This window comes from Galeopterus variegatus, unplaced genomic scaffold (genome assembly GCF_000696425.1).
Source record: "Galeopterus variegatus unplaced genomic scaffold, G_variegatus-3.0.2 Scaffold4816, whole genome shotgun sequence".
NCBI lineage: Eukaryota > Metazoa > Chordata > Mammalia > Dermoptera > Cynocephalidae > Galeopterus > Galeopterus variegatus.
In genome coordinates this window covers 1-25,862 of record NW_007730927.1, presented here as the reverse complement: position 1 = coordinate 25,862, position 25,862 = coordinate 1, and the positions used below count along the sequence as shown (strand labels likewise).

At 49.4% G+C, this 25,862-nt stretch overlaps 1 protein-coding gene across 1 annotated transcript; it reads right to left on the bottom strand.

Annotated features, from left to right (window-relative positions):
• Window positions 1–904: 904 nt before the first annotated feature.
• Window positions 905–25,004, bottom strand: LOC103603834 (acetoacetyl-CoA synthetase; the record flags this gene model as incomplete). Its single annotated transcript, XM_008588422.1, has 10 exons — window positions 905–1,152; window positions 6,499–6,701; window positions 7,624–7,682; window positions 8,313–8,382; window positions 12,708–12,833; window positions 14,717–14,830; window positions 17,513–17,635; window positions 17,772–17,836; window positions 22,385–22,509; window positions 24,873–25,004. Coding segments are annotated over 10 exons (1,155 nt in total), but the record flags the coding sequence as incomplete, so codon positions are not given.
• Between the last annotated feature and the right edge of the window lie 858 nt (window positions 25,005–25,862).

Genomic DNA, 25,862 nt, shown 5'->3' with positions numbered 1-25,862 from the left:
CCCCTTACCAGTCGAAAAAAAAAAAAATGAAAAGTTCATACAAACCACCTGGCTATCAACACCCGTGACTCGATTTACAAGTACGATGACAATTTCGATATGAACATTCTAAGAACCTTCAGGTGGAAGAAGTGCGGCAACGCCACCTCCTCCTGGGGCCTGGCTGGGCAGCTGTCTCTAGCACCCATGGTGATCGTACTGCCTGGGCACACAGCCTGAAAGCTTGCCCAGCATACCCAGGAGGAACGCAGGGTGGACATCCAGTGCTCAAAGACCCCCAAATTAACATTAAAAACATTTTTAAACTGTTCAAAGTCTGTGAAATAAAAAGTTCATATTGAAGAATGAAATCCACTAGTTCTTCAGAGGGAACTTTCCACTGGTGGGGAGGTGCTGTTTGATTGGAGTGTAACACACGGCTGTACCATGAACTGTATTCTGTCCACAACACAGATGACGCATGGTCAACCCTCAGGGTCCTAATGGTCAGCTGTGAAAAGCTGGTGTCAAGTCATATCCGGGCGTCCCTTGCTTGTACTAGCTGATGCTCAGCAGTGGTTGGACGGGCCCTGAGAGAAACTGGAGAGCCATGGGATTGAGAAAAGGAAGAAATGATTTGCACCTCACCAGAGAGAAATGAACAAGGGGATTGTGAGGCTGGAGGACAGATCGCTCCTCAGGGGTATGATGTCTGTTGCTGGAACCCCAGCCAGCCCCACACAACAGTGCCCACTCCTCGCTGGGTGGGCAAAGACACACACACTCTGAAAGCGGCGGCACACGCACAACCCAGACCTTCCTGTGGGTCTCTGAAGGGCAGGATCCCATTCTAGTGAGAAGACCCAGGCACCCACCAGATCTAACTGTGAAAGAGAAATGATTCTTCCCCAAGCCTATAGGGCACTTAGTGCAAATTTCCTTTTAAAACAGCTGTAGGTTTCCAAGTAACTTCCAGAACATACAAGAGTTCCAGTGCACACACGTGTGGCTGAACAACATGCAAGCCAGTCCAATTCAGAAATCCTGCAGCTCAGGAATGTTCTGGTACAAATCCAGGACCTTGGGGTTTGAGAAAGCCCCCCGGTGTTCTACGGCTTTTCCAGCAATGATCTGCTTCACAGCCACTTCCACTTTCTTGCCACTGAGCGTGTACTGCAAGGGGAAAGTGGAGAAAACAAAAACAGCAGTTAAGCCTGGAAGGGGAAAAGAACAACTCAGCTCTGCTGTCCAGGCACATCCTTACTCAAAGGACCCACCTCAGTCTGGAGCACTGATGACCCCAAGGCTGCCCCGCAGGCATTTCAGGTGGTCTGAAACCACGCACCCAAGTACTCTGGGCAGACAGCTGTCCCCTCTACATTTGGGGGGGAGGGGGGTATCTGTTCCTTTGAAAGGCAACTTCAAGGCCCAGTACTTAAAACCAACTTTAACACTCTTCCTAACCTCCCACACTGCCCCAGAATGTCTGTCTAGGAGGTGAGTATGCTTCAAACGTGCTGCGAGGTCACCAGGAACAAACTGACTTTCCTAATGCCACACACTGATCGGGCCCCATCGTGATCCAGCTGTGTGCTTCACAGCCGAGCTGGCCCTTGGGAGAGCACAGTGGACATCCTGTCCCTGACAGTTTGTGTTCTGGATTGGGAAATAAGACAAGCATCTTTTCCTTAGCACTTCACCTGACCAGGATGAAGATCATTGCTCATTCCTAAATCCCAATAGACACCCTGAGGAAGAATGTTCTCAACAAAGATGTGACTTCCGGCGCCACATGTGAGGACTTAGGGTGAATTCCTTAACCTGAGATTGTGTCCTTGACTGTAAATGGAATGACAGCAGCTGTCCCAGAGGGCTGTGGGTGAGAGTATGTGGGTTAATGCACATACAACTTCAGAAGTGCCTAGCTATTACATTTTATGATTTTACTTTTATTTTTATTTCATTTTATGTATCTTATTACAGTTACTACATTATAGAGACTGTCATCGTTACTTCAGGAGCAGACTGGCTTCCCAGGACTATGTCCAAGAACCACACCAAACTTCCACAAATGTTTCCTCAGAGCATCCATCCGCATGAGATGGTGCGTTACTTTCTCTCATAGTCAAACTCTTTCCAAACATCTAAAGTTCCCCCTAACATTTGTGACATGTGTTTCACCTTTCACACAAATGCTCTTTTGGCAGGGTTGGTGAGTTATGGGCCAGGGGACTTCTAGGCAGCAGAGCCTGATGACTTGCCCACACTTTGAGCATTCATCACATGGGTACTTTTTTCTTTTCCTGATATTATGGGTTGTGTCCTCCCAAAAGTTTAATGGGTTAGGAGCTTGCTCCCCACCGTGGCAGTGTTAAGAGAGTGGGAAATCCTGTTACGGTAATTGAAAAGTGGGGCCTTGAAGAGGTGATTAGACTGTAGGACTGTGCAGTAGTGAATGGATTAATAATGGTGGTCAGGGGCATGGTTCTGAGGGCTTTAAAAAGAGAGCACATGAAGAGCTCTCTCTCTCTGCTCTGCCATTTTCTGCCTTGTGAGACCCCTGCATTGCTGTTAAAGGCATCACCAAGACAACCTTCACCAGAAGTGTTCCCTGGCCTCCAAAACTGTAAGCAATAAATTCTGTTTTTTTATAAATCACCCAGTTTCAGGTAGTTGTAACAGAATGCTACACCTGAGATGTAATTAAAATTCATTTAGAAAATGCAGTTGATGTGTGAACTAATTAAGGATGTAAGCACCAAGCTTCTGAGGGATGGCCTGTTGCTTTAGTGTGGTGTCATTGGCTTTCCGGCTTTGAGCTGAGCACATCTCATGTGCTTTCTGTGCTACTTGCCTTCACACAAGAACCCCAAGTATGGCTCACAGGAGCTCATCACTTACAGCTTCCATTGCTGACAAAGTAAACCAAGCATCATCCAAAGCAATCGTACTGCTGTTTCCTCCAGTGACAAGGGATGGGAAAAGGTAGAAAGCCCCTGGGCTCCTGCACAGTCCTCCCCAGATGCACGCAGAGCGGCCTCCGGTAAGGGCAGGCCACACACCTCAACTGCAACCCGGGCCAAGATCTGCTGGAATCAGGACAGCCATGACTTCCTTGGGCCCTGCAGGAGGAGATCCTTCAAATGCCCCAAGCCCATTACCGCTGAAACAACCCAGAATCCCAGGTCTTTATTCTGGGTTAGTGGAAGGCAGAACTGATTCTGCATACCACTCCCTTGGGCAGGACCCTCACTTCTCTGGGTTTCTTCATCTGTAAAATGGGCATGAAAAAGACAAACTTACACCACCTCACCAGGGTGTCAGGAGGACCAGCTACACTCACTCACTCATTCATTCATTTATTCACTCATCAGACATGTATGAGCATCTACTGTTTGCCTAAGTAGGCTGAGCTCCGGGTAGAAGGGGTGACCCAACAAGGTTCCTGCTCTTAAGGAACCTCCACTCCAGACAGAAAGATATAGACAAGAAACAGTAACCTACCCTCAGTAAGTGGTAAACACTATCAGGGCTAAAGAGAGAGGCCAGAGGGTACTATTTTTTTTATTTTTTTTTTTATTTTTTTTTTTTTTTGTCTTTTTTCCGTGTCCGGCAACGGATTGCAACCCTCAGTGTTGCCCCCGTACCGGACCGGGGACCGGCAACGGGATTGCAAACCTCGGTGTTGCTCCCGCGCCTCGCTCAGCCAGTGAGCGGGAACCGGTCTACATGTGGGATCGCAACCCTCAGTGTTGCCCCCGTACCGGACCGGGGACCGGCAACGGGATCGCAACCCTCGGTGTTGCTCCCGCGCCTCGCTCAGCCAGTGAGCGGGAACCGGTCTACATGTGGGATCTGAACCCTCGGGCGGGAGCGCCAACGCACTTCCCAAGCGGCGGCCAGTGAGCGGGAACCGGTCTACATGTGGGATCCGAACCCTCGGGCGGGAGCGCCGCCGCACTTCCCAAGCGGTGCAACCGGGCCGGCCCCAGAGGGTACTATTTAAAACAGGAAATTCAGAGAAAGCCTCTCTGATGTTTGAGCCAGGTGCAAATTAATGTGAAAGTGCTCTGTATGCTATAAAGACCCACTCTAAGTATAAATTGATTACAATCAGAGACAGCATTAAAACAGAAGCATTAGGACTAGGTTCTGGGCACATGTGGGCCAGTGCATTCCAAGCAGGCTCTGTTATCAACCCATTTTAGATCTGAGAAAACTGAGGCTCGCGGATGCTAGATCAGTTGCCCAAAGTCACACCTCAAAGGAAGAGGTGCAGCCAGAGCTGAGAGAGCCCTTGTGCATAAAGACCCCCAAAGGAAATGCCAGCAACAATGGCAGTATGAGGGCCTGTGGTACGGACCAGACCCGCCCAGGGCCTCTTTACTCCCGAGGGTCCTTCCACTCCATTTGTGTCTCATTACCTCCCTGGGCAGTAGCAGGCAGGTGAGGGGCTTCTCTCCACATGCTACAGACCAGAGATGGGAGGAGTCCTGCTCATGCAGATGTGGGCTCATGGCTCTTCTGAGCACTCCCCAGGGAACGGAAGGGGGAAAGCCTCTCGCGGCCTCTTGTTCTGACCATGTGTCCGAGGCTCAGGCTTCTCAGGATGGGCGAGGGGGCAGCCCTCCCCAAAAACACCATGTGGAGCGTCAGACCTGCACTGAGCCCTCCTACCATAGCAAGGCCCTAGAACTTTCTGGACGAGACCTCAGTCATCCTCCTCTGACACTGAAGGGGGTCCACTTCCCACCAAGGCTGGCTGGGGTCACATCGTGTTACCTTCCCTGCAGAAGCTGGGCCAGACCCACCCCCAGCTCAGTGACACACAGGGCGAGTCCTCTCCTAAACGCTCCATTAGTCCAGACCACAGGGTCTGAAAATATAAGGGCACTTGAAAAATCTCCAATAACCCTCAAAATGACTATAGGGAGCAATAAGACTCAGGAGAAGACAGCCTCTGGGAAGAGGAGAGCCCAGAACCCAGCAGGGCACCCTAACGGCAAGCTGCTGAGAGCCAGGGGGAGGTGGAGAGAAAGACTGTCAGTTTTCTCTCTCTTCATAAGCTGTTCCACTGCCCTCCCAAGCAGATACAGTTTGGGAATCACTATTTTGGCAGCAAAGGACAGAGGCTCTTTTTCAAAAAAATAAAGCCAAGGGGACAAAAATCAAACTCTAGTTTCCTAAAATGTCCCAGATACAGATGGAACTGATTCACTGGAGGAAATCTTTAGACCCTCATGAGAAAAAGACAGTGGGTCACTGATTAGAGAAGAGCCTCCTCTACCTGACAGTGCCAAAGTCTCCAGTCACCAAGAGGCACCAACCAAAAGGAAGAGACAGCTGGAAAGAGCCCAAGCTCAGAGGCTCCTCCTGTGCATAATCAAAGTGAAAAGGAACTATGTGGTCCTTACAGAAAATAGAGACCAATTCTGAACATATGGGCAGGTGGCTGGGAGAAGGGGGAAGCAGGTGACCCAAGTGGGGGAAGAAAAAGAAAGAGGAGGCTGATCCAGGTAGGATCGGGCATCACACACGGTAGATGCACCTTGAGCACCTGCACGCAGGAGGCATCCTGAGCACCCATGTGCAGGAGGCACCTTGAGCACCTGTATGCAGGAGGTGCACCTGGAGCATCCACATGCAGGAGGCACCTTGAGCACCCCCACACCCCTCACTCCTGGACAGGTTGTTTTAAAGATATTGAAAGAGCTTGTTCTTTCACAAAAAGAATGATCTAGGTATGCTCGGGGTTTCAAAGTCAATGGCATCAATATTTTAAGTTTCCAAGAAGCTGTGTTTCCTGGTAAATCCCATCTCTAACTGCACCTCACACACTCATCCCCACTCCTGGGGGACGTCAAAAGTCCCCCTCAGCTGTACACCAGGTTAGTGTTTGCTCCTGTCTTCTCCTCAGTGAACAGCGATTATTCAGGCTTCAAATACAGACCACCGCGTGTCTGTTTACATGCACATACATGCAGTTTATTCTCTTGGCTTAGAGGCCCCCATTGTGCGTGGAATGCAAGTGAAAGCTGTGATCCAGTCTGGGTGAACCTCTGCCCCCACCCAGAATCTAAACAGAGTGTAACGGGGGGAAACAGCCTTCTGAAGACCTGCCTCTAAACAGATTCAAGTCTGGTTTCCACAGGCAGAACTTAAAATTAAAAGGCAAGAGCAACAGCCCCCCAGCAGCTCTTTAAGAAGTTAAAATTAATTTTCTCATTAGTAATTTTGAGAACATACTAAAACCACATTGGGGAAAAGCCAATTGGACCTGCAGGCCAGGCCTGCTAACCCCCTGAACACCAATATTTAGCACAAGTTGCTTTAAATGCCATCTTAGGAAGGGTGGAAAATAGACAGTGGGGAGAAAAGGAAGCAGTTGCTAGGCAACGTGGACAAACTATATATAAAACATGAGCAAGCCACTTAGAGGCCGAGACTTCTTGAAGTGTCTGGGCTCAGGGGAGGTGACAGCAGTCTCATCCTATACAAGTGGCAGGAGACAGGCCATACCGGGATGCCCTTGGTTTCCAAGATGAGGCTGGGGATGTGTCGTGCAGACAAGCCCACACGGATGGCCTCACGGATCCTCTTCACCAAGTCAGGCTGGAACACATGCCCAGAAGCCATCTTCAGGAAGAGGAGCACCCTCTCCTCCCCATCCTTGTTATACTGGGGGACACACAGGCTGTCCATCACCTCCTCAAAGGCTTCCACTGTGGAGACAGGAGGAGGGCCACACTCACGCACATTCCCACAGGCCCAGGGTCAGCCTCAGCCAGCGACTCCTCACACCTACCCAGCAAGAGGGGTGAGGGTGCTGGGCCACCCAGTCCTGAGTGGGGGATGCCTTTCTCCCTCAGCCCACGGGGAAGAGTGCCTGGGGAACACCGGCCCAGGGAGCCATCTAACAAGCAGAAGAAAACCTGTCACTGGGAAGACAGTCACAGGAGCTTCAGCTTTATTTGGATTGGGTGATGTTTCTCAAGGAGGCTGTGTGTAGGCCTTACCTACTCCATGAGAAATTAATTAAAACTAAAAAGGAAGCAAGTGTCTGTGGTGGGGACTCCACCGGAGGGAGGCACAAAAGTCAGCATCAACCAGATTTGGATTTCTGCACCCTGGCTGCACAAACAACCTGGACATAACTCTGGGACTCTGACCTAAGCCCTAAGGCATGAGGCCACCTCCCAGGAAGGCAAACTGCATGGCCTGGGCTGGGCTCGGCTCCCTGGCCGGGCAGTTCTGAAGTCCCACGGGCCTACACTGTCTGTACTTGGTGTCTTGCATGGTGCTCTGTGTCCTTTGGCAATCCTGCAACCTCTCTGTGCTTCTGTTTCTTCATTCTTAAAGAGGAGACAATTAACTAACCTGACTGAGCTCACCATGAGGATGAAACGTAACAGGGAAGAAGATGGGCCAAGTGACCTTAAGAATCTGATTCTGGGGTTTTCAGAGCTATAGCAATGTGGATGAGGAATGTTCTGGAAAGGAAGACATACTCATAAATGTCCGTTCTCATGCCAGAGGCAAATGAGCAGAGTCACACCAGAAGATGGGAATCTTGGAAATCTGAGTCTCCTACTAGGGCCTCCTGGGTGACTCTAGAATAGCTCAGGGAGGAAGGAAAAGTCATACCAATGTTGTAGATTTCCGAGCTGCCAAACCGCACTCCATTGGGGTTGAGCGTGCCATCACTGGAAAGAGAGACGGGGTCAGGAATACACAGCAGCTCTGCAGCAAGCATGTCCCAGAGAGGGGACTGGGGGAGAGCAGTCACCCCTTTCCACATGGCAACCCCCCTGCGCAGTCAGGAAAGGCTCCCCCGCCAGCTCTTCCCGTTTTTCTCACACTGAACTTAAAGTCAGATTTCAAGGGAGTCCCCCCCCCAAGTGGAAACACCTGTCGCCTCACTGCCCCTTCCCACCCGTACACATGTCGCTCTTTCCCGGGTACAGACACTGGTTATGCCTTTGCCACGGGCCTCCTATCCTGACACCCCCACCCCTGTAGGGCATGGAAACATGGACTGGGCCCAGACACAGCCATCTGGAAGCTGACACAGGGACGCCTCACTGCAGGAAGGGCCCAAGATGGGGAATAGTCAGCCCAATGCACAGGCTGAGCAGATGAGGGGCCCGGGATGCTTCTTTGGAGGGGTCTTCAGTCAGAGGGATGGCATGGGCAAGGGCACGGAGCACCCGGGGGAGGTGTGTATGGTAGGGTGCCCAGAAGAGGGTCATTCACTCTCAAAAGAAGCTCCCCCCCCAGATGCCTCCAGAAGTGGGGGCTCCAGGGAGGAGAAGCCAACCCTGCAGAGCCCTCACCTCCGGCCAAGCATGACGATGCCCCCGGTCTTGGGGTTGATTCTGCAGTAGTCGCCGTGTGCCCAGATACCTACAAGGAAGGCAGGGATACTCAGTCATGAGTCGTGACAAGTGACCTGGACAGACGGCTGGGCTGGGGTAGGCAAAACAGCAAGGAGATGCTAGTCAACAGACATTGCCAAAGCCCAGAAACAGGTAGGTGCTGGGGCTGGAGACCCACAGGACTTGGGGGAGAAGTGAACCAGAAAGTTCCTGCCCCAAGGAGCATGCCCTCTCGTGGGGGCCACCACCCTTCCGGCTCTGACACCTGCTGGCATGTGAGAAGTGCCACTCCTGCAGGCACCAACAGGGCCATGGGGATTCAAGCATGACAAGACCGACCTCAGCACTGACACTGGAGGTGAATGGAGCACTTGGAGGAGGGCACTCTGAGTGGAGGGTGCCAAAGAGCCAGCTGCACCTGCGAAGCGAGAGTGGTCAGGGCAGCAGAGGGAGCTGGGTCTGGAGGGGGTGGAGCCCAACCTGGGAATGGGATAAACAAGAGGCATGACCAGGCAGGCGACTACTACACCGGTCCCAGCAATGCAGGCCTGAATGTTAGCCATGTGCACAGAGAGACAATTAACAGGTAAAAAAACAAACAAAAAAAAAAACCCCAGGGGACAGGGAGGGCAGGAAAAGAAAGCACCAGAGGTGACACTTGCACCAGCACCGCACCACCGTGCCATCCTTATGCGGTCAGCAGGCCACATGTGCAGCTGGGACCTGGACTGGAGATGTTCAGAGGGGACAAAGTTAACAGACCCAAAGGGATCAACACCCTAGCTATGGACATAACTTGGCTTTTCAACATCTAAGAGGAAAGGTTGTTCCTTTGCCACGTCCTCCACTCAGACACTGACAGTAAAGAGGAGCCACACCCATACAGCAATGAAGCCATGAGAGGCCTCCTGTTGCAAGTAGCACCAGTCCCTGATCAGCCACGCTAATGGAGGGGAACTAGCTGCACGTAATGAAAAGTACATGTCCATGGACTCTGCAACGACTTGGAAGTTGCCGGCCGCAGCAGCAGACTGGCCTCCTGAAATATGTCCCAAGGAGTTCCTGCAGTCCAGGAAGGGAAAATGCTAAATAGAACCAGCTTCAACACCTTCACTCATAGGCGGCATCCTCAAGAAAGCACCTCTTCCCTCCTGGTTGTCCTGACACCGCTTCTCCAGCACTTCTCGACTGTGAGCGTGCCAACCCAAAAAGCTTGCGACTTGCCCATGAGCTGCCACCCCCAGCAATGATGAACTCCATCTATTCACTCACTCATTCGGTGTCGTGAAGGAGACACTATTACAAGCCACGACCCTTCCAGCAGACGAAGGCCAGGTCACCCGTCTGCAGGAAGTGTGCAGCCCTCGGGAGGCAATTCAAGGAAAACAAAATGGGTCATAAGCTATTCACACTGACGCAAAAGAGAACTGCAGACCTTGAGGTCTTTCTTCCCTCCTCCCAACCTAACTAATAAAACTGATTATTTGTAATTGGACTTTTAAAGATCCACATACAGAAACAAGAAAAACAATCCCTCCATTGGCTTGCACGTAACATGCCAAGTTTCTGCAGAAGCACATCTGTGTGGCCACTCAGAGAACCAGGGTCATGAACAGCCAGCTGGGAGAAAAGAGAGCCCAGAGCCTGTCCCACCCATCTGGAAACTGTTTCTCATTTTAGAATTTTAGTGCCAGGATCAACATACAGTTTGTTTTGTTGGGAGTGAGGTCTCCCCTGAATTTGATGGAAATTTCTGGGGTTTGTGGGCCCTAATCACTGAGGTCCTGGAAACCCAGAGAAGGAAGATGCAAACCCACCCTGAAGAAATTTTCTGTTGTGAAAACATTCCCCCCTAAAACACCTCGATCTCAAGCAAAGCAAAGCCAAGAAGACAAATCCACAAGTGGCTGCTGGCTTTGGTGCGCTGTTAGGAAATGGCTCAATCATAAAACAAGTAACAAAAGCAAAGTCCTCCTTTCCACTACAAACCTAAGAAAGACTTAGATCATTCAGATGCTTCAAAGCACTGATTTCTGCTCTACGTTTCCTGGAAGCTGAGGCAAAAACGGAAATACCATGGGTACAGATGGCTGCAGATGACACAGGAGACCAGGCTTGTTTGGAATTTGTCACCTGCAATGACCTAGATTTTTTTAAGCCTGCTTTTAATCCCTCTTTAAATATTTACTAGGTTTTTTAAAATAGTAAAAAGGCATGAAGAAAACCAAAATGGCTCATAATCCCACACTCATATACCCCTCGTTCAATTTTTTTCCCCCCCACATTCAAGACACACTTGTCTGTTTATTCACACTATCGCACTGATATATTTCCTTTCTAAAATTTACACAACAGGGATGCCATGCCCTCTGTTCTGAACTCTCCTTTTTCACTTAATAATTTCTTGGATGCCTTTCCATACCAGCACGTGGCCCATTTACATTTTCACCTGGCATAATTTTTCGAGGCAATAATGTCTGTAAATCTACTCCCCATTGTAAAAAGGAAGACTTTGCTTTTGTTGCTTTGTTTTACCACTGAGCCATTTCCTATACAGTCTAAGATTCTCCTAATGCTGACACTTGAGGCCAGTCTAAGTTCCACCTACATTCACCTGGTCCGTGACCAACAGCTTCAGATCCCACTATCTCATCTGTCTTCGTCTTTCTGTATTTACTCATCTCTCTCACCTACTCCCAGGAAGTATTTGAGAAAGCTGCCTACAAAACCCACATCATGATAGGATTATTAAAAGAGAATCAGAAACTTTGCCCCAGGGGGTAAGAGGACTACTACAACAAAGCAATGATTCCAGCTCTGAGTTTCCTGGTAGACAGAGCAAAAATGGAAAAGTAGCAGGTCACAAATTATTTGTCTTCTCCAAGGAGGAATATCAGAGCTTCAAAAAGAGAAAAATTTATTGTGAAATTAATCCTGAAAGGCATTTATCACACGAACCCTTGCGTATGTGGAAAGAGCAACAGAAAAGACAGTTTCCACAGAGCAATGTTGCAGAAGAAGGGCTGCCATTTCTTGGATGGATCCTCAAGCTAAGGGTCTAATCCTTTTGGCCTCCCTTCATAACACAGGAGCCCCCACCCTCTTCTGCAGGGTCATGTGAGGAGTGTTGCTCCCCACAAGCTCTCGCTATTCTACATTCAGCTATCTGGACAGCTACATGCTGGCAAGAGCCACGGTGTTGCTTAAATGCAGGTCTCCAGTAAAACCTGAGCCACATCTGGAGGATGCTCCCCAACACCTGCATGGGAGGTGTTATGCCAGGTATGATGGCTTTTACACATGGCATGCAAACATGCAAAGCCAAGTCGAGAAACAGGAAGTCTCCCGAGCAGATTCTCCCACAAATGGTCACTTGCTGCCTTTCTGATTCTCCACATATGGTTTATGCAAAATCAAATTACCTTTCTACAGACTGCAGAAAGCAAGCAAGTAGTTGGTATAAATAACTCTGGAACAGAAGGTTTGCTAGATTATGAATTATATAGCAGCAATAACTCAAAGTTGCTTATGAAATAAGAGGGTGGCAAGAATCAGAGCTTTAAATAAAAGACTTCTCTGCTTTGGGCTGAGGCGCCGCTCAGAAGGTAAAGGGCGAGGGTGTCAGTCTGCATGAGAGTGACGTGTTTGATTGCAAATCATCCCACCACACAAGCACTCCTCCTCCATCATCTCCACGAGGACAAGGTAACAGTGTGAGAGACGCAAAGGAAGAGACCGGAGGCAGACACCTCCCCCACACGCCCTTTCTCTCGGAACAGGCAGACCCGGTCCTGATCCAGTAAGCGGGTTCTGGCCTCTCATAATCAAGTCAGGGGCTCAGGCCAGGCCCCAGGAGCAGGGTATGGGGTGCAGGGGCTCTGGGCACAGATTATGGTTGAGATTCAACTAAACCCAGATTACAGTTTCACAGGATGGCAGATGACAAGATATTGATCAAAAATTCATGGGCCGGCCCGGTGGCGAACTGGTACAGTGCGCCACTTGGGAGCATGGTGGCGCTCCCGCCGAGGGTTCGGATCCCACATACAGACCGGCCACTCACTGGCTGAGTGAGGTGCGGCGCAACACCGAGGGTTGCGATCCCATTGCCGGTCCCAGTCCGGTGCGGGCACGACACTGAGGGTTGCGATCCGTTGCCGGTCACAAAAAAAGACAAAAAAAAGGAAAAAAAAAAAAATTCATTATCACGCCACTGGTGGAACAAGCTATGAGCGGCTTCTCTGGGCCTTGGTGGGGGGTGGGGGAGGGGACAGAGGGGAGGCATACAGAATTAGACACAGAAGGCCCAGCCAAGGCAGAGTCTGGGCATCTCTGTGCATCTCTCTGACCTACCTGGGAATTTGGAGAAATACGCGTTCCTGTACTTGCTGCCATTCTCGTCGTTCCAGAAGTGTGTGGGCTGGCAGGGAAGTGGCTTAGTACACACCAGCTCACCACTCTCTCCCCAGACGGCCTTTCCTGGTATGGGAAGAATAAAAAATAAACCCAGTGCACACCACAGCCACACACCCTGCTCACTCTTTCTTTCTTAAGCTATTACTCATGCAATATTCCAGACATGTACAAAGGGACAGAGATGATCCACACTCACATACCCATCATTGCAGCCTCAGAAAGCAACCATTCCTCCCCAGATGGATCCCCCTTCCTCCACGTGCCCCACATTCTCTCGAGTGTAGTGTTTGATTACTCCTCTATGTGTATTAACACTTTTACTATATCCTGTGCACTCCTGAAGAGCATGCACTGTCATTTTGCGTGGTTTTGAACTGTGTAAGTGGTATCACGTTGCATGTGGCCAGCGCCGTGCTTCACCCGCTCGGCATAACACCTGGGTGGCTCATCCATGCTCCTGCCTGTCGCTCTGGTTCATTCACTCTCATCGCTTGGTTACTCTCCACGTGTGATCATAGAGTTTATTCCTCCTGACGATGGGCATTTGTATTGTTTCCAATTTTGTTTTCTACTGCAAATCATGGGGCTAGGGGCATTCCTGCATATATTACCTTGTCATATTTGTTGCACATATTTCTCCCAGGAGTGGATTCCTGGATGACCACGTACATACACGTTCAACTTTACTATCACCAAATTGCACTCGCATATATTACCTTGTCATATTTGTTGCACATATTTCTCCCAGGAGTGGATTCCTGGATGACCATGTACATACACGTTCAACTTTACTATCACCAAATTGCACTCGCCCCTAAGAAAGCAGCCAGATTTCTAGCCACCAGGCACAGCACATGCAGAGGCCAATGAGAGAGGGTGGGAGAGTATCCCTTCCATTGCTAGGCCCTTGGACGTGGTAAGCCGGCCGGTGCCCATTTATTCAGCACCTTCCACGGGCAGAGCACAGTACGCTTGCATTACAGAAACCATCATCTCCACTGTACACTGCATGAGGCTCCTGACTTTTCCAACTTTTTTCACTTCTGCTAGCACATTTCATTCCACAATGTCCTCGAGATAGAAGCCAGACAGATAGTTTTCTGTGCATCTGAGAGCTGGATAGTCACCTGTTTCTCTCTGCCTGGAGCATTTCCCTCCTGACCAAGAGAAATGGTTTAGACAGATGGAAAGAAAACAGACTTATGGACCAGAGAACTTTTATAAGCAAATCACTCTCTGGACAGCAAAAGGGAAAGGCCCTCTTCTGAAAATGAGTACCAATTTTCAGGAAGGTCACTGGCAACGTTTTCTACGAACTGCCCAGGCTGCCAGACCCTAGCTTGGTGTGGCCACCACTGCTGCCATCTCTCCGTCTTCCTTACAAAAGCAGGGTGGGCATAACCTTCCCATTCACTTGGCCAGAGTAAAATGATGGCAGCCACAGTCCAGACCGTTTAAATCCATGAGCTTGTACAATGCACACACCACATGCCAGGCCCTGTTTGGTGCTGAGAACACAAACTGGCTTTGCTATTTATGGCCGATGGTCACTATGGGCTACAAAGCAAAGGCTCATTCTGACGCTAGCAGAGAACCCAGCGCCCTAGTACCCCACTGGACCCTCACCAAGGGCAGGGCATCGACCTGCCTCAGCGGCATCTCCAGGGTTCAGATTCGGGGCAACAACTGCCTGCCCGCTGTTTCTGAGAACACAGCTCTCCGTCTCTGCTCCAGCCCAACCCCTACCTCTCAAGGGCTGAGGACAGGAGCCCAGTGGTTGCTAAACCAGGCTGGGGGAGAAGAAATCACTCTGCAAGTGACGGGGGCCGCCCCTCTCAGACAGAGCTAGTTTGGAGAACTACCACCGAGCAAAGTTCCACATCCACGCACTTCCAAGTTACTATTCACACCTAGTCACAGAAAGAAAAACTCAGTGAAGCCGTCACCTTCCTCGTTCCATGCTTCCACGGCCATGCCCAGGTTCCGGGCCTGAATCTCCCCTTTATAGACAGGAACAGAAGAATTCTGACCCATGAAGCAGGAGATGATGTCAGTGCCACCTGCGAGCAGTAACAAAAGGAGATTCAAAATTCATAAGACTGAGACAGTGCTTATTTTTTCTATTAGTGAACAACAAGGGAAAAAAACCCAAAAGGACAAATATCTACTCTCCCCAGATAAATACTGAAAAGATCCCAGATGGTTTGAGCTTTTCGGAGAGAAAAGGGGGAGGTGATTTAGATACTGGCATAAACCTCCCAAATCTGGTGATTTATTTTTGACAGAGTCTTCCTGCTAGAGGATACTCTAAACAAATGACCTCTCAAAGACTCCTACTGTACTTGTTTGTAAACCTGAGAAACTTTACTCATAATTAAAACAAAATTTCCTTAATTGTGCTGTGTGTAGATGAATGGGGGGAGGGAGGAAGAGGTTTCAAGATCTGCATAGTATGATTTAGTATCTCCAAAACCCAGAAGGGCTTGTTTTGGCCTCAACTCTAGGATGACTGATTGTGGCTCTTCCCTCAGGCAGAGAATCAAAATATGATATCGTTGCTGTCTTCTCCGGCACCTCCTGTCACTGACCGACATGACCATGAGAACTAGAGAGTCCTTTCATTTCTGCCACCACCCAAGCTGGACAGACTCCCAGGCCCCAGCAGCACGAACACCCTCTGCCAAGACTGCTTATGCCACTTCAGAGGGGTGACTGGGACAACAGGATAGTGGCAAGAAGACAGGCCCAGATCCTACCCAGTGTGACTGCTGGAGATGCGCTGGGCTGGTCCGGGAAACAACCCCTCTCCACCAGCCAAGCCTCTGGCATGCCCAGGTGAGGAAGCTGCTCTGCAGCCTGAGAAACTGCTCAGCAGGGCCAGGAGGGGGCAAGGAGGGTCCAAAGGGAACCTGGGTCCCAGGGGGATTAGGGGGCAGGGCCAACCACCCAGAAACCGTGTGCACATCTAGGGGAAATTTAGAAAGCCTTCAGCCAGCTCCAGGACAGTGCCCAAACTTTCACACAGGAAGGAGAAGAAAACAGCCCGAGACCCCCAGCGTAAGACCAAGGAACTACCTGGGAGGAAGGCGGGCTCAGGCTTCAAGTAAATGGCACCTTTTAAAGAGGTGTTTCAAGTTATAAGGAGAAAAATCAGAATTACTGATGTGCAAAAAGAAAAGTGGCCCAAAGATTTCTACGGGCTGCAATGGAATTAACTCTAAGTCACACTGTTGAGAGGAAGTAAGGTGTGACCTGAAGTCACATCTGTGCAAAAAGGGGGAGCTCTTGCCCCACTTACACGCACACACATGCACACACACATGCACACATGCTCACCTATGCACAGAATACCTCTGAAAGGAAACAAGGTCACTCCCTCGGGGAAGGAGAGAGAGCAGCAATGGGGGTGGGGAGGACTCAGCCTTATTTCCTTTAGTGGACTGAATTCTTTACTGCGTGCACAAATAATTGTGCAAAGCACAACTTTACATTAAGAAAAAAATGAGAAAAAAGGCCACTTGTAATCCATATATACAACCCCTCATGTACACACACGAGTGTGTATGTACACATCCATGTATTCCTTTTCTTCAGTCTATAAAACTGACAACTTATAGTTCTGCAATCTACCTTTTTTTTTTTATTCAACACATCACAACCATCTTTCAATGTCAATACATGAGTATCTAAATAAATACTTTCATCCTACCATGTCTAAGGGCTGCATAAATTATGGATGTGCCATAAGTCATTCAATTAACTCCCTTCTACTGGGCAAACAGGTAATTTCTACTTTTTAATAATAAAAATAATGTGGCAATAATCATCCTTATATGCAGGCAATCTTCATTATTTACAGATTATGTATTTGTGAATTTGCCTACTTGCTAGAATTTATCTGTAACCTAAAAATGAATACCAGGGGCACTTCTGTGGTCATTCTCAGACATGCACAGAGCAGTGACAAACTTGAGTCACCCACACGCCCAGTCCAGCTTAGGTTGCTCATGGTGCCACTCTGCATTTCTTCCTCAGCTGTCACACACAGGAGACCCCGCAGCCTAGGAAGCTCCAGCTCTGGGGCTAGTTGGTTGCGGTCTAAATCCCAACTCTGGTACCTGTTAGCAGCGCCACCTCAGTCTGAACTTCTTTTTCTCTTTTGTAAGATAAAGAAAATAGAATCTACCAGGATGAATTGTTTTTAGGATTTAAAATTGTAATCACCATGAGAAGTATGTAGCAGGGGGACAGTGGGGGAGGGGCATGTATGGGTGAGAGTATGAGTATGTGTATGCATGTCTGTGTGTCTGTGTCTGTATGTGCATATGGGTCTGTATGTATGTGTGTGTATTTCTCCCTGTGGGGGTGTGTGTGTATTTCTCCCTGGAACAATGTCTCAGTATTTGCTAACTCAGTGTTCACAGCGACTTCATAGAACGTCACTACCTGGAGTAACAGGAGTAACAGGGATAGACTGTGCACACTGTATGCCCTGCTGATGTGTCCTCAGGATGAATTCAAACGTGCACACGCTAAGTCAGAGGCTGTGCATGTCATGGGGCCCAGCGTGGCCGTCAGGAGGCAAGGTGGGCTGTCCCCACCGCACCAGTACATAGAGCGGGAGCCAATTCAAACGTGCACACGCTAAGTCAGAGGCTGTGCATGTCATGGGGCCCAGCGTGGCCGTCAAGAGGCAAGGTGGGCTGTCCCCACCGCACCAGTACATAGAGCGGGAGCCATACCTGATATGGAGCCCAGCAGAACGCTGCTCTTGATGTTTTTGTAGACGTACTCATAGCTTTGAGCTTTCAGGGGGGACCCTGTAGACAGGATCATGCGAAGTGTCTGGAGATTGTGGGTTTCCACTAGAGTGAAGGATCACAGAAGATTAAAACTAAATCCAATGCCTTGAGTCTCACCTACATGCAGGAACAGTCATACGATGGATTTAACTCCCTTGGCTGGCAATGCAGGGAACAGGTACATCCTGAGGCAGCTTACCTGGCTTCATATCTTTATCTTCGAGCACGGACAGCCACTTGGCACCTGTTCCCAAGATGGTGATGCTAAGGGTACGGGTGGGAAAGAAAACACCAGAAACTCTTCAATGTTCTTGCATATTCCACACACCAAGGCTTCTAAGATTAGTGATTTATTTCTGACAAGTTTGCAAAACCCAAGACACAGTATTTTTCTGGGTTGAACAAATACTTAACATTTACTGGAGGGTGAGTCTCGGCACCTGTTTACTCTGAGGCACAATGTGACAAGTCTTCACGTTGATTCCAGCGTGCAGAGTTGGAGCTTCCTAGCTCCCTCTGACATCTGGCTTTATTTAAAACAATTGTTGTAAATAAAGAACTTGAACCCACTGTCTTCCCAACTGCACAGTATTTTATCTTGGGGAACTAAATGAGGTCATACAAGACCCCTCAAATTCCAACCTCACACATTCGTTTTCCAGTGAAGTAGAGAGGGTTATGGAATTCCTCACTTGTTAAAACAGGTACCATACTTCAAATCTTCAACCCATGCCCTTTTCTTAAACAACCTCGCATTTTTATGAAGCTTAGAAAATTGCAGCTCTTCTCATCTAACATTTAGAATCAACAGTCCTTTATCCCTGCATTTGCACTCACAGAAAGATGCATTGTGTTGAGTATAAATCACTGTTTTCCAGGGGAGCGCTACCTAATCTGCTATTTCCTCCCTCGGCTCTTCTTCCAGTGCAGTGGTTCTTAATGTGGAAACCCGATTTCCCAACTAAAGAATATTTTCTCTTGGAGGACCAAAGGAAGATATAAAATCAAGACCCCTCATGTCCCTCTGGGCAATAAAACCTCATCCTCTGCACACTTGGGTGGAGATTCATCGGTAAGACCATCCTGTCACGCCCTGTATGATGCTGAGAGGCAAAGCCACACAGAACATTCAGGATTCAGGGCCGGCTGGGATGTGGGGTGAATCAACAACAGGGTGCGGCTCCCTCCGAGCAGGGAAGTGGGTTACTGTGGTCCTTGTACCTCCTGTGCCTTTATTCTCCTCACTCCCCCAGGACAATTCTGCCACCACTAAAGCTACCACTCAACCCACAGGCACCCCCTGGATCACTATGCCCTAGAGATGTCTGGGTTTTTTGGGCAGGGGGATGAGGAATAGGCTCCTCCCACCATCCCCTCAACGCTTATTTCATAAACTCAGAGTCTGATGAACTACTTCAACAACACGTTCAAGGATTAAGGGGTCACCCCTTCAGGGATATCTATATTTTAACAGGATCGGAGACTTCATAACTCTAATGGATCCACCCAGCACTGGACAGCAGTGACAGCTTCTAGCTAAGGGTACAGAGCTCTACAATCACCAACCACACACAAACAACACATGGGTTTTATTCTGCTCATCCCCAACCCTTCAGAAAACTTGATGGCCCTCTGGGGTTCTAGAGCACATTTAAGTCACAGGAAGACTGCAGGCTGAGATCTTGGTGAGATGGCCAAGACTCTGAGAAGGTATGTCCCAGGCCTGTGGGTCACAGCCTTGCTTGTCTGAGGAAATGGCAGATTCTTCCATCTATTCCCAGGGCTTGCATAAGATGGTTAAAAACAACATTTAGTTCATGTAAGTATGGGAGCCCATGTGTGGAAACTCCAGGCTGCGTCTTATTTTTAGTGAGCACAATTGGGGTTCAACACACAAGAGAAAGAGACAACTTCACAGCTCTCAAGCTGCTGGGACCTGGCACCCCACGCCAGGACTGCAGCCCTGCAAGGAGCCAGACACAGATCTGCCTCAAGGACAGCCCCTGCCCCTGCCCCTACATCGACTCCTCACATTCGGGCCCCATGAGTCTCCTTCCAGCCTCCCCAATACACCCACCTCGATCCTACCTCAGGGCCTTGGCACATACTGCTCTACCTGGAACACGTGTCCTTAATCCTGCCACTAGCTCCTAAACATTCAGGCCTCAGCCCAGACGCCGTGACCTCCACGAGGACTTGCTGAACCCAGTTTACAGCAGCACTTTTATCATAGCTGAGGTCGTCCCCTTTCTCTTTTCCTTTCCTTCCCATGAGGACAAGGCCCACTCGACCCCATCACTGCTGTGTGCACCAGGGCCCAGCAGGATGCTTGGCACACAGCAGACTCCAAATGTGCAGGGCATTAAAATGATATTGGCAAAGTGTTGCCCAACCAATTCACTGTCTTGGAATGACAAGCTTGCGCTCCCGTGAGGAACCTGACATCTAGAACTATCTTACTACAATGTGCCCACTCGTAGACAGCAACACAGGCCACTTCATACAACTTCCATGCTTGCCATGTTACCAGCAAAACCTGGGCACAGTCCAACCAGGGCCGACGGAAGACACGTGCTCAGTGCCTGCTTACTACATGGAACCAGGCCACAGTGCTGGGAACACACTCTCACACACATGTGCACACACAGGCATACACACATACACCACATGCACCCATATACACACACACTCACAGCCACCCCTACACACATGCACCACTCACCCATACATACACATACATTCACACCAAATGCACACTCTCACACAACCATGCACACATTCATAGTCACATGTGTGCATTTGCACAACACACATTCATGCACTTCCACATATTCTCACACACACTTTCACATCCTCACACTTGTGCATACATACGCACACACCCATGTACACATTCACACACACACACCCGTATGTGTGCACGCGCACAGACGCACACTGAGCTGTGTTTCCCGGGGGCCCTTTGTCCTTCGAGTATGTTAGCACTAGGCCCAGTGATGTACATTTCCTCTCCATCCCGCTTCTGGTAACTACCCTACCCCAGCCCGCCCCACTCCCACACACACCCCAAAATAAAGTTTCTCCACCTGGCACCTGGCTCAGAGGTATGAAGGGTAGAGATTTTAAAGCCATCTAAGTCCCCAGGGGTTTGATTAACCTTTCGCTGGAACCAATCTCATTAGGAAATAATCTTCCTCACTAATAATGTGAGCCAAATGTCAGGATTTAAATATTGCCCAGGCCAGGCAAAGTTATATCTAAAATATTAATGGCCAAGGATTTAAAATCATTAGTGGCTCCTTTGGTTTCCCCACCATGAATGGACTCACACTTGGAGTAATTAGAACGTTTCAGAGCGTGGTTACTTCCAGGCCCCTGGAGCTCTGGTGGCTTCTACATTCTTATTCCTGAAAACACCATCATTAACAGTGACCACAAACCATAGTGGCGAGAATGTGTCAACCAATCATGATTAATTTATCACAAAGTGCTAATGAGACAGGATCTTCTGACGGTTCCTAACGAAGACGATGAGGTGGGGATGGGGTAGAGGCAGGGGCCCATTTCCCTAATGCTAAGGCACCACTAAGGGCCACCGCTCCATCCAACACAAAAAGACAAGCTCACAGGGCCATAGGGAGGCCACAGAAAGCGATTCAGAGTGTAGATCTGAAGAGTCGAGAGAACTCTCAGAGACAGGTGGCCACCAGCACCCAGGGACAGCTGAGGACAGGCAGCCCCTCCTCACCACAGGACTCAGCAGAAAGGGTGGTGGAGTCAAAACGCTGCAGACCCCCCAAACACAGGTTCTGCCCCCACCCTCTGTGAACGCATCCACACTCTTCCCTGAACAGGTGTGCACGTCCAGACCTTATCGTACTTCATTTTCTTCAAGTTTGGGAACCTTATAGGAAACACTACTCACACTGACCCTCAGGGGCTTCCTGTTTTGAGTTTCTCTGGAGGTTCTTAGATTCCACAATTACAGAAATAAGACCAATGTACAGTATGGTGACTACAGCTAACAACACTGTATTGTACACCATAAATTTGCTAATACAGTAGATTTCAGATGCCCTCACCACACACACAAAAAGTAACTGTGCAAAGTGATGAATATGTTAATTTGCTTAACTAATCATTTCACTATGCATATGTACATCAAACATATACCTTAAATATGTAGTTTTTACTAAAAAATGATTTTTTAAAAATAAGATTTTTAAAATAAAAAGTTTTTAAAAGAAAAGAAATAAGGGCCAGCCCGGTGGCGCACTGCTACAGTGCGCCGCTTGGGAAGCGCGGCAGCGCTCCCGCCGAGGGTTTGGATCCCACATACAGAACGGCCACTCACTGGCTAAGCGAGGTGCGGGAGCAACACCGAGGGTTGCGATCCCGTTGCCGGTCCCGGTCCGGTACGGGCGCGACACTGAGGGTTGCGATCCGTTGCCGGTCACGAAAAAAGACAAAAAGAGAAAAAAAAAGAAAAGAAATAAGATGCCCTTAGATTTTTCAGAGCCCACTCCTGGACTCTGGGGGCAGTCCCCTCATTCTACGTGGAAGAGTCCTGGTCTCCTTGGTTGTCCCTGCTGGTGGCGCCCACCCCATCCCCCACTCCTTGACAACTTCCACTTCTACTTCTGGCACCTCCTGCGCTCTCCCCAAGAGGGGATGTCCAGATGGCAAAGCACTCCGAAGATGGCACCCTACGATGATAGAAGGCAACAGTGACAGCTCGTGTCTGTTTCCCAAGAGCCTTCCTGCCGACGCCTGCTTCACCTGTCCCCTGAGAGTGACATCTCGGGTACCTACCCTATCCTGTCAACCAGGTCCCAAAGCACGTTGGGCGTCGGGACCAGGGGGGAGCCGTCATACAAGACCACAGACGCTCCCGTGGCGAGAGCGGACACCATCCAGTTCCACATCATCCAGCCGACCTGAAACAAACACAGCAGCGAGGCTTAGGCAGAGCGCAGAGCCCACTCCCCCCACCTGCCACCCAGCCTCTGGTGCCCCTGGAAAAGCCCTGAAACTGAGCCAAACACAAATGGGAACTAAGATGTGGAGAGGCACGGGCTTGTGCTACGGGAGGCTGTGCAAAAATGACTTATGTAGTTGCCTTGGGCCCTGAAAAACACCAACCTTTCACCACAAATCAGGCCTTGAATTTTTTGCCATGTGCACATTGCACACAACTGCTTGAAATGTTTGCCACGTGCCATGTGGCACATGTTGCCATGTGGATTTAAATTATTTCTAACAACACCAACCTTTCACCACAAATCAGGCCTTGAATTTTTTGCCATGTGCACATTGCACACAATTGCTTGAAATGTTTGCCACGTGCCATGTGGCACATGTTGCCATGTGGATTTAAATTATTTCTAATTTTAATTGAAAACTTTTTAATTTAAAATTTTTATAAAGCCAAAAAGGTGTGCACACCTCCACTGACAACACTCCCAACTACAGGTAGTTCTGGAACAAAACACACACAGTGACAGACAAGAAAGCAGATGAAAAGTTCCAGCAGGAATCTCAGCTCTGGAGGGCAAATGGAAGCACCCCAACCCCACCACGTAAGCAAGAAGGACACGGGGGACATGCCCCCACCTGGAAAAACTGAAGCCCCAAGGTCAGAATCTCAGAAGGTGGGGACCGGGAGGCCGCATGGGGAAGCACCCAAGGGGTTCTCAGTACAGCCTGAGTAATAAGCCCCGGACAAGAGCTTGTAGGACACAAGACAGAAATCTAATGGGCATGCAAAGCAGGGGCCAAGCAAGCAGGTTACCTAAGCCCAAGTGACCTGAAAACCCTCCTCCATGCCAACCTCAACCTAGGGCTGTCCTCAACCTCCACAGGCTCCAGTGGCCAACCCAATACCCCCGGGAAGACTGACCTCCTTCCCCAGCAGCACCCCAGATGGAGGTGAGGGCACGAGGGACCACAGGCCAAAGTCTCAATGTAGTTGAGCAGCTTTCTCTACAGGTTTCAATGTATTAGTGGAGTTTCTTTTATCAAAGAATTCATTCCTCTAAGAGGAAACCAGTGGCTGGAAGCACAAGCAGCACAGCATTCCCAACCACCTCACAGTTCAGCAAGGCTGTTAAAAGTAGGGTCAATAAGTGACACAGCACAGGCCTGGCCAGGGTGACACCTGCAACCACAACAACTGCCACCTGAGGCTGCTGTTGAAACCATCTTAACATCGGGTGTGCTCCGTGTAATGCCCCGATCCCTTATGGGCAGGATGCTTCCAGTATAAATAAAACGGCTTTGAGAAAACTCCAAATTTTTTAGTTCTTCCCATCATGCACTTCTTCTCAATATGATACCCTGTCATTTTAAATCACCTGTCTGAAAATGGTGCATCATCACAGCTACTGGGGGACTTTCTGCAATTCAATAACAGCAGCGCAGTGATGTTGCTTCCCTGGACTTCCTTTCCTTAGGGTATTGGAGACAGGGCACAAAATCAAAAAGGCCCCATGCCTGGAGGGGCCCAGCACCTAGGACCCATGTGTTGGGGGTAGGGAAGGGGTGCAGGATAAATCCCTGCAGCTGAGAGAAAACTGAATCATTTGGCCCATACTCCTTAATTCACGGCAGGACAGAGAGAGTAAAGTGGCCTGCCCATGGTCATGTACCAGGAGCACACCCAGAGGCCCCCCCTCCTATGTCTGCAGGGGGTTCCAGGGGGCTGTCACAAGTAGCACAGCCAGGGTCCTGGACATCAGCCTCACATGTCAGGAATCTGCCCCCAGCACTCTCTTTCCTTAAAAACTCGGCACAAAAGTGTCATGCGGGAAATGCAGCTAGATCCTTCTAGAACCTCTTGATATTCGTGGTCTTCGAAAAAGACAATTTTGAGTTCTCCCCATTTGGGGTAAAACACAATTGCTTTAACTCATCCTAAGCATTCATTGTTCAGTATTCAACATGGACAGGAATACCTCCAAAACCTTGAACTCAAGTTTTGGTTTAATGGTGTACAATCCACACTAAACTACAGTAGGGACCATGTGCATCTGCTGTCTTGTCACACAGTCCTAGCAACATCAGACACCAATAAGGGACTGCCAGGGCCAGGTGCAGAGCAGGGAGAAAGGGACATTTGGACACACACGACGGTTCTCCAGTACCTGTAGAAAGGCCTTACCGTGGTGTAGTACAAGAGGTGTCACACAGTCCTAGCAACATCAGACACCAATAAGGGACTGCCAGGGCCAGGTGCAGAGCACGGAGAAAGGGACATTTGGACACACACGACGGTTCTCCAGTACCTGTAGAAAGGCCTTACCGTGGTGTAGTACAAGAGAATGTCACTGCTGGTCATGTCACTGTGAAGCACATGCTCCTTCAGATGCTGGATGAGGGTCCCCTGCAGAGGTTGTAAGAGAGACAATGAGGCAGCTGCCCTCCAGGAGTCACCCTGGCGTAAGGCAGTTTCACAGCTTCACTCGACACCCTGCCCAAGAAACTCTCCCTTTTCTTTCCCAGGAGAGCAGACTTTGGAGCACGCCAGCCCCGTGGCTCCTGTGTCACCTGACCAGCACTCAAGGCACACAGAGGAAAACCCCGACATGCTCCTGCTTGCCTGTGAGCTCTCTGAGCTCTCTGTGCCCAGGCCATCAAGGGCACCACAGGGCCCCGCCAACTTTAGGAGGAAGAGAAGTGAACCTTATTGAGAGCAAAGTCCAAATTCAAGGGGAAAAGAACAGGGCTCAGGGCAAAGAGCACTCACAGAACAGGCGCAAGACCAGCCTTGTCCCGCAACCCCCCGCTCCCACCTTGCCCATGCCAAACAGGGAAAGGGGAGACGGCTGGGCAAGACCCTCACTGGGACTCATGGCTCCTCTGCAAGCCTTGGATCAGAGCCTAGGGGACAACATGAGACCCTGCATCCAGCTAAAACGTCCAGACCCCCTCCCTCCCAGCCCCCATGCACTTCCTATTACTTTGTAATTTTAATGTTTAATAGGCAATATACTAGCACAGTCCAAAACTCTAAGCACATACTCTGAAAGGCCTTTCTCTCTCCTTGCTCTGCAGCCAGTTCTCCCCAGAGGCAGCCAGAGTTAGCTGTTTCCTGTATAGATTTCCAGGTATATTTCTCGCCTATACCAGCATATTTACTTATACTATTTTTTAAATTTTGACAAGTTGTCCTACATTTTGCTTTTTCCACTTAATAACATACCTTGGAGATCTTTATCAGTACACATAGTGCTCCCTCATGGGGATTTTTTGTTGCTGTTTTGGGAGGTTTTTTTTTTTTTTTTTTTTTTTT